Source organism: Eucyclogobius newberryi, unplaced genomic scaffold (genome assembly GCF_026437365.1).
Source record: "Eucyclogobius newberryi isolate DKJ021-1_F unplaced genomic scaffold, fEucNew1.0.hap1 SCAF_1, whole genome shotgun sequence".
Classification (NCBI taxonomy): Eukaryota; Metazoa; Chordata; class Actinopteri; order Gobiiformes; family Gobiidae; genus Eucyclogobius; species Eucyclogobius newberryi.
Genome location: NW_027315723.1, coordinates 32,755,552 through 32,764,767, shown reverse-complemented (window position 1 = coordinate 32,764,767; position 9,216 = coordinate 32,755,552). Strand labels below are relative to the sequence as shown.

The window sequence follows — 9,216 nt, the reverse complement described above, 5'->3', positions numbered from 1 at the left end:
TAAAACGTGAGTACAACAACCGTTTTTTGCTTCCTTTTATCATTTTCGTCAGGGCAACGCCATGTTTAACCTAGTTTCATAACATTGCCTTGCGCGCATGCTTTGCTTTAGTGATTCGTTTGTCTTCACCGTGACATTTTAAGTTCAATTTGTCAAAGATTTTATCCCGAGAAACACTCTTATCTGTCTCTTATCGTGAATCGCTGAGGTCTAAGTTACTGCTGCTTTGAACCCCGATGCTAACTGTATGTATTATGTTCACAGCTTTGAGATAAAATGGAGGAGCTGTACACTTTGGAGAGGGAAGTGGGACGTGGCAGCTATGGAGTGGTCTTCGAGGGCCAGATGTCCAAAACGGGGCAGAAAGTAGCCATCAAACGACTCCCCTGCAACAACCCAGAATGCATCGAGCTGTACCTGCAGGAGCTGTGGGTGATGAGAGCCACTGCCAAAGCGCACCCTCACGTCATTGCACTTCACAACTGCCTGCTCCAGACTGGCCCGAGGACTCTAAAGCCGCTACGACCAGGAAAACTGCCTTTATGTTTAGTAGAACGTGTCCTCAAAGGCACCGCAGTAGGATCAAAACAAAGTCTAGAGGCCACTAACAGCAGCAGCAGCAGCAGCAGCAGCAGCAGCAGCAGCAGCAGCAGCAGCACACCGCCGAGCAATCTCCAGACGAGCAACAGACTTCAAGATAGGACCAACACCGGGCAGGACAAGTCACAAAGCGATGCTCCACAAAGGCCAGCGACGAGGGCGAAGAAGAGGCCGGCACCTAATGAGGAGAGCCAGGGCCCGCAGCTGAAATATCTGGCGCTTTGGTTGGTGATGGAGTATTGTGATGGAGGGAACTTGAACCAGTTTCTCCTGTCCACGCCTCCAGATGAAGAGCAGAATCACAGTGTGGTGCTGCAGCTCTCCAGCGCCATCGCCTTTCTGCACCGATTAGGGATCACGCACAGAGACCTGAAGCCGGCCAATGTGCTGGTGTGTGTCACCGCCAAAGGGCCCGTGGTCAAGGTAAGCAAAGGGAAGGACTATGTGGCAGAAGGAGGAATCGCCATTTTACTCCTAGTTATTTATTGATTTTTTTCTATTCGATTTCATTCTATCTCCAGTAAAAGCTATTTTTTAATGCATTTCCTCAACATAAGCAATACAAACAGAAATATTGCCATTTAAAACTAATTTCTTTCGCCAAAGCCTGAGCTCTGCTCCAAACCATGTGCTTTTACTGATTGTCTGTGGACCTCAATTAAAGATAAGATAAGATATTCCTTTATTGTCCCACATGGGGAAATTTCATTGGTGCAACGCAGGTAGATACAGAGGTAGATACAGAAGAACAGATCACTTATAGGAAGTCTGAAAAACACTTTCAGTAGAAGATCTCCTATAAATAAATAAAAACTCCCATAGACAAATAAATAAACAAATAAATAAATACCATTGCGTGTGATCACGACAGTAATTGCACATGAATATGTGTCACGACGGCACATGGATTGCACATGAATTTCACAGTAATTGCACATGAATTCCAACAGCAATTGCACATATGACAGAATTGCACATCAGTATTAGGTTAGGTCAGTATTGCGAGTGTTCAGGACTAACAGTGTTTGTTATAAAGTCTGACAGCAGCAGGAAGGAAAGACCTATGGAACCTTTCCGTCACACATCGAGGGTGGATCAGTCTCTCTGAAGCTGCTCTCTGAAGTGGCACTCATGGTCCAACCCAAGCTTTTTCATTGGAGATGACTGAATATTGATTTAAAAATCAATTAATTGCACCGCCCTAGCTAAATGTGTCTCATACATTAAAAAAAGATAAGATAATCCTTTTAATATCCACACAAGGGGAAATTTCGTTGTTACAACGCAGTAGAACAGGAGGAAAGGACAGATTATAGGAAGTTTAAAAAAAAAACACTCTTAATAGAACTCTTGGGAAATAAAATAAAATGGATAAATTAAAAAATAAAAAGAGATAATAATAATAATAATAATAATAATAATAAGAATAGAATAGAATAGAATAGAATAGAATAGAATAGAATAAAAGTAAAAATAGCTAGCACAAGACTAGGTCATAGGTAATACTATTAGCAGGTAAGTAAACAGAATAAAAACAAAATAGAACACTCTTATTTACAGGTATTGCACATGGTTACATCAGTATTGCACTGCATTACCCCCCCCCCCGTTTACTTTTATTGATTCAGATATAAGAACTTTTTTGTCCGACAATGCGAATCTGTTTTGTTGAAGCTGAATAACAAAACTAATGAATCAATCAAAATCACTCTTCTGTAATAAAATGTTTTATTTTTTAGAAACTTTATTTCAACTAAACTTAATTATGAAACTGTTTGAATTAATTTAAAAGCTCTCATTTACAAAAACTGACACATTGAAAATAGAGAATCTACAGACAAGTACAGAGTTATATATTTTTTTAACCCATCTATGGTTTTGAGTCTGAAAATGTTTCTGAAGCCTTTTTATACAATGCATCTTGAGCTACTACACAAAGGGAGCATCAAAGACTCCTGACTCTTCCCATGTTTGACACAGAAGATCCTGCATATAATGATACAAGTCCCATGAGACTTGCATCATGGACAAAGCCTGTAATTGTGTGCAAATCCCTTGGCAACATGAACCCCACCAAATCTGTGCTGTAAAAATTAACTGGAATTCTGACAGATTTGAAACGGTCATGTAACCTTTTTAAATATTTGCCTTAGTATGGAACATAAAAGACTTTGATTTGTCCCTTTTGGGAGGATTGGTTTGCTGCAGTTTTCCCATGGCTGCACACATCAACACCATTACGACAAACAAACCTGAGGAGAGTGTATTTAGCTCATGTATTCAGCCGTTTTATAGGTAGTGGAGCAATAGAGGACATTGATTATTGTGAATAGGAGTCACAGTACTAAACGTTCAAACTCGTCGATTGAAAAAAAAAAAACATACTTTTAATTAACGCAAGATACAATTATATACTAGTTCTATTTAGTGATAAAGGAGACAAGGAAACACAGAATGATGGTGTGTCATTTTATTTGACCATGTGCTCTTGTATTACTACTGATAAAGGTCAACATTGCCTTATTTTTTTTTAAAATGGTATTGTCTTCCTTTCATTGCTGTTTGTCCGTGTCCTGTAGGTGGCAGACTTCGGGCTGAGTAAGATGGCAGAGGATTCGCTGAGCGTGGACCTCTCCAAACAGCACTTCTCCTCGACCTGCGGCTCTGACTTCTACATGGCTCCGGAGGTGTGGGGCGGACAGTCGTACACGGCTCAGGCTGACATCTTCTCTCTGGGCGTCATGTTCTGGGGAGTCCTGGAGAGAATCGCCTTCCTGGAGGAGGGAACCACCGAGGAACAACTGGGTAAGACTAGAGCTCAAGCCGTCCACAGAGCTGAGAAATCACTGTATAAATGTAACCGGGCCTTGCAGTGGTGTTACTCTGCCTTGTGTTGTGGCTGTCACTGGTGCAGATGACAGAGCCTCAGCCCAGAGTTACAGGAAATGACACAAACTGCTGTGAGTGAGATGTATCTTCCTCACAACTGCACAACTCTTATTCTACATACAGTTCAAACAATATAAAACTTTTCTGAATTTGGCTTTATTTTTTTTATTTTTTTATTTTTTAAAGATGTAAAGAAACTCGTAACACAGCCCTATATCATATGTATAATTGATCAAATGATTGCACCAATTTGCAAAAGGAAATGACTAACTGCTGAATAAAACTCATCACAACAAAGTAAATTAGTGACAAGTGAATCCAAGGTCTTTCAATCTTAAATTATTGATTTTTAAAAATGTATTTTGATCACAACTGCTATTCATGACTTTGTAGAGGAATAAAATACATTAGAGAATAATTAACTGAAATGGACTATTATATTATATTCTGTGTCTGGACCCAAAATTGTCCACGGAGGTTAGAACTCGGACATCAAATAAGAAAAGACAATCTTTTATTGTCCCACATGGGGAAATTTCATTGGTGCAACGCAGGTAGATACAGAAGGAAAGAACAGATCAGTTATAGGAAGTTTGAAAAACACTTTCAGCAGAAGATCTCCTATAAACAAAAACTCCCATAGACAAAACCTCCCATTAACCAACAAGGGATGGAGGGGAAAAATAATAAAGATAAAAATAAATGAATGCATTAAATACATAAATACCATTGCATGTGATCACGACAGTAATTGTACATGAATATGTGTCACGACGGCACATGGATTGAAGTGACGTTTACCACGAGTTTCTGTTCCAATCGTCAAGTTGGAAAATGGAATGAGCTGTAGATTAGTTTATGTACAATTACAACTCAAAACAACAAGTAGTAAAATAATATAATAATACCTGTGCTATTTTCCCTTATTTGCTCTTTGCTGTCAAACTAGAGCTGGGTTGAAATAATCGATTTTCCGATTTTTAATCGATTCGCATATTAATGACGATTATCGATTCGTACGTCCAAAGATAGATAGAGAGAGATATATATATATATATTTTATAATTTAAAATTATTTTCTTCATTTCCCTCAGTGAACTTCAGTCTACCTTCAAGAAAGATAATTCAGGACTCCTGGATTATCTTTCTTGAAGGTAGATTGACCCTTAACCTTTTCATCAGTCTTCCATCAGTAACTACCAATACTTGTAAGATTTGCTGTTTAATATTGTTATAATACTAGTTTTAATATGTTGCTTCTCTACACAGTCATGAAGTGAAGGAAACGGTTCAAATACATTTTTCATTTTTAATAACATTAACCCCCGGATCGAATCGGATAGAATCTGAGAAATCAGAAAAAATCGATTTTGAAACGTAAAAATCGGAATCGAATCTATTCTTGACATTCGAATCGAAACCCAGCTCTAATCCAAACTCGGGCAACATTTCAGACCCCGGAGTTTATCAGAGTTTCCAAGTAGGAATTCCGAGATGTGTGAAGTTGAACATCAGAACTCAAAGTCCGAGCTCGGAGTAAGTGTAACGCAGCATTAGTGCGTCTGACCTCAGCATAAACTCTAACACGAGTACATAATCAGATGATGACAACAAAACAGATGTGGTGGAATTTGATATAACGATTGGTTAAATATTGTTTACAATTAACCTGTGGAATAAATCAAATGCATTTTTCACACACGGACTCAAAGATTTGATGGAATAAAATCTTTATAATTACATTTTATACAAGCCAATGTTGCGTTATATATTTCAAACCATCAGCGTTCAGTTCATAGGAGTGTTAATAGTTTGGCAGCTCGTACTTTCATCACATGGATGTTTTGTCAGAAGTGTTCAACCACCTTAGTAACCACAGCCTTGCAAATTAATAATTGTATTTAACAGTGCCTTTTTAGACAGACATTTGTCCTTTTTTTGATCTACTGGACTTTTGTGTCTTCCAGATTGCACTGCAAGTAGGCGGCTTTAAAAAGTACTTGCATCTGAACGGGAAAAACATTGAGTCATTGAAAGGAGGGAAGTATTTTGTAAACTATACAACAAACCAGGAAGTGCTCTTACATCAAACGTCACAACTTCCACTTCTAACTTCCTGAAATACTTTCTTCCGTACGTCCTGGATTCTGCAGTTCTAAGATGCTAAATATTCCCAGCTCGCGTCTGAACTCTTTAGCCAAGTTTTCTCTCAAAGTAGAAATGTTAGACTTTTATAGACTCTAAAAGCCTCGACATGTACTGTATGAATTCATGTCCAATCTGCACGTGGACGTGTTTAAAAAACAGTCAAATTGCAGGCGTGACGGGCGTGCGCAATTACGGTGGCATATTAAAAACCGTCACATGCTATACATCAAAGATCGATCAACAAAGGGATAGTGCAATCATAAATCTAAATGTCAGCGCGTTGACGGGTGATTTATGCGCTGTACATTTGATGCTGCTATTAGAGTCCGGGTCGTTCTTAACACGAGCTGACAGTGTGTAATGAAGCCTGCACGGCCCAAAAGGGTGAAAGACGCCAGGAATGTTAATGCTCACTCTCAATTCAAAGTTTTGAGGAGAACAAACTGGGAATGGGAACAAAGAAACTGGGACAGCGCAGGAAAATTCCGGGGAAAACCTTGGAATATCGGGCTGATACGGGATCTGTTGATACGGGTGGTGGTTCTGATAAACTTCAAACTCATTAAACAATTGTAATGTCCCCATTTATTTTTTTTGGGATCAAATACTTGCTGGAATTAATCCAGTTTCAATACTAGTTTTAGTACAGTTTGGTATCTGATTTTCAACCCTATTTAAAAAAACAAAAAAAAACAATGTGCTTTTCATGAACATAAACATCAACAACTTTAAAGTCAGTTAAATTTAACACAATGTATTCCTCCAGAGTCTGAACCTGATGTTTGACTGACCTCTCCTTAAAAATAATTATTTTTTCTAATTACAATATCTGCTGTAATTACAAAACAAATTATTCTATATATTTTACGATCATGATTTTTTTTTTTCTTTTTTTTTTAAATATTTTTTTCCTTTTTTATCCCGGTCATTGTGGCTGCGCACAAAGGCCAACTGTCCAACTCACAGACTTGGCCATTTCCTTTTATCGCCCCCTTGAGGACAATAGCAATTACAAAATACTCAGTTTCCTATTAGTACCTTCACCAACAATGGTCTTTTTATTTGTTTCTTGTTTCCCTCTGAAAACCCAAGCGGCCGTGGACTCTATATTCATTTGACTGTACGAGAGCGCTGGGGCCAGTTGTCTCTCTGCTCCACTGTCACGCCAAAATGAAAGGCAATGCAAACCTGCCTTCGTCTCAAGAAACTCCACATAAACCGCATTAGACCGAATTGCGACGCTTAAGAACGAACGGCAGAGTTCATATCACCAAGACCAAATAGAATAAAGCAGGCGGCGCCACAATCCTCTTTGTCAATAAGAAGGTGACGGAGGAGGAAGAAGCTGGAGGGTTTTCACAGCTCCATTCTTCAACTATTCTTTAAGTCTCTCTGAAGAGCATTGACTGGACCGGGCACAATCCACTCTGAGGAGACGGGAGGTTTAAACTCTAAATCATTACCTCTCACAAACCACTTCCCCACCTGACTTTGTCTCCGCACCGGCTTAAACTGGCCTCAACCCAGAAGTGCCTCTTTCACTTTGTGTGTGCATTTTATGGAGTTAATTAACCAGAGCAGTCACCAATGTTTTGATTAGTTGGTTAAAACTAATGAATGTTTAAAAAAAAATAACAATTATGCACTCCCATCATAAACGTAAAGCACTGAATTTCTTTATTTTTTGCTGTTTCCATTGAAGAAGCTTAAAATAATTTATAATCGTTATCATTAAGCTCATACTCTTAATAACTTAGATAATCATCGTAACATTATTAACATTTTGGCCAAGTCCGTATATGTAATGCTATGAGTTCATTAATCTTGATGTTCCTGATGTTGAATCAGGAGCTGAAGTTGAACTCAAAGTTAAAACCTCTACAACATGTTTTTGTGCAATACAAGTTAAGCTACTCTTTTGTGTTCTTTTTAATTCCATTTATTAGCTTTATTAAACAGGACAGTTGTAGCATAAAATGGGGAGCGAGGGGGAAGAGACATTTGACAATTGGTTGCGCTGAGTGTTCGTCTCCCTTAACAACTGCACCACCGACAAGCACCACTCTCTCTTGACATTCTTTTTAAAGGATGTTCTGTCTTTAGTTCTTTTAGACTGTTCTTGATGCTTTTCACGTGATGGTCCTCGACATCCGCTCGAGACGCTGCTCTTACTCTTTAACCTGAGCTTTGTTTTAACACTCTTTGTTTTAACCACGAGGAGCCGCTTTGGTTTCAAATAACATTAGTCACAAGCTGGCATTAGTCGACTGTTTGTCATTCACTCACTTGTTTTAGGCGTTTTGATTTAATCTGAGTTTTGTGTTTAAACTAAAGCTCAGATTAAAGAGTAACAGAGCGTCAGAGCAAGCAGTGCCTCCAGTTAGCTTCATACCTCCAGCCTCACGTGAAAGGTGTCGAATATCTTTCATTCACACCTTCTACCACTTGCTCCTGTTCAGGGGTGAGTGGAGCCTTTCCCAGTGACTATGGGCCTTAGGCGGGGCGCTCCCTGGACAAAGACGTTCTCTCTCACATTCAGTCACGTGGGACAGTTTACCTGACACATGCACATCTTTGGACGCCATCATGGGAAGAACATGCAGACTCCACCCAGAGAGATCATGTGATGTTGGCCCGGGAATCAAACCTGTGATCTCATTGTGAGGCAGAGCTCTGACCGCTTGAATTGTCCAACTGTTCATCACATTTGCTCGTTTCATCCATGTCTTCAGACGCCTGTTGAACCTCTTCAGTCGACGCGCAGCAGCAGCAGACGTGTGTTCATGGTCCGGGAACAGCTGGCCTGCCCGTCCTTCATATCTCAACAAATCATTTTGATACAGCAAGTTCAATTGAAAGCTAATTTATATTTAAACCTTATTTATTCCAGTGCCCATGATTGGTCCCTTTTTTAACGCCTTCTAAAAATACTCCCAGTCGAGTGGTGCCTGTGTTTTTAATGGTGTTCCTCTTCATTGCACTGTTTCATGTGCCTGCCTCTGTAATCCAAACGTAACCGGTCACATTGTACCTCCAGCGGGACCTTCCCGGACAAATAAAGTATAAAAATGCAGTTGAATATGGCGTCGCGTGCAGTTTAATCGAATGCGTTTTGTGTCCCGCAGGCGCCTATGCGTGCAAAGGCCGCTGGCTCATGCCCCTGGGCGAGGCTCTTTCGGAGAACCCGGACTTCCCGCTGTGCATCCCCATGAAGTGCAAGAGGGCTCCCCCGCTGCCCCCCGCGCCGGGCCCCCACGTGTGCGCTCTGCTGCTGGACATGCTCGCCGTGGACCCCTTCTCCAGGCCGCGGGCCGAGCAGCTGGAGTCCCGGGTCCGCTCGGCGCTCAGACGAGACGCACTAGAGAGACGAGACTCCCGCGGCGACTGAGGAGCCACGGGGTCGCCCAATAAACGAGCAAAGCAGAGGACTTGTTTGTGTGGTGAAATGAGCAAAGCCCGTGTGACGTTTGTCGTTTAGCTGCATTTAACGCATCGAGGGGAAGGGTTAAAGCGGCTTGTATCCATGGCAACAACAGGGCATTAAAAGGGGACTTGTCGACCTCTGGTAAAAACAAAAGT

The 9,216-nt window shown here is 40.5% G+C and overlaps 1 protein-coding gene across 1 annotated transcript; it reads left to right on the top strand.

Annotated features, from left to right (window-relative positions):
• Positions 1-270: 270 nt before the first annotated feature.
• LOC140358956 (serine/threonine-protein kinase pdik1l-B) lies at positions 271-9,042 on the top strand. Its single transcript, XM_072443896.1, has 3 exons — positions 271-1,023; positions 3,180-3,405; positions 8,763-9,042. Exons 1-3 carry the CDS (start codon positions 277-279, stop codon positions 9,023-9,025), a joined length of 1,236 nt encoding a protein of 411 aa, XP_072299997.1. The 5' UTR covers positions 271-276; the 3' UTR covers positions 9,026-9,042.
• Positions 9,043-9,216: the final 174 nt, after the last annotated feature.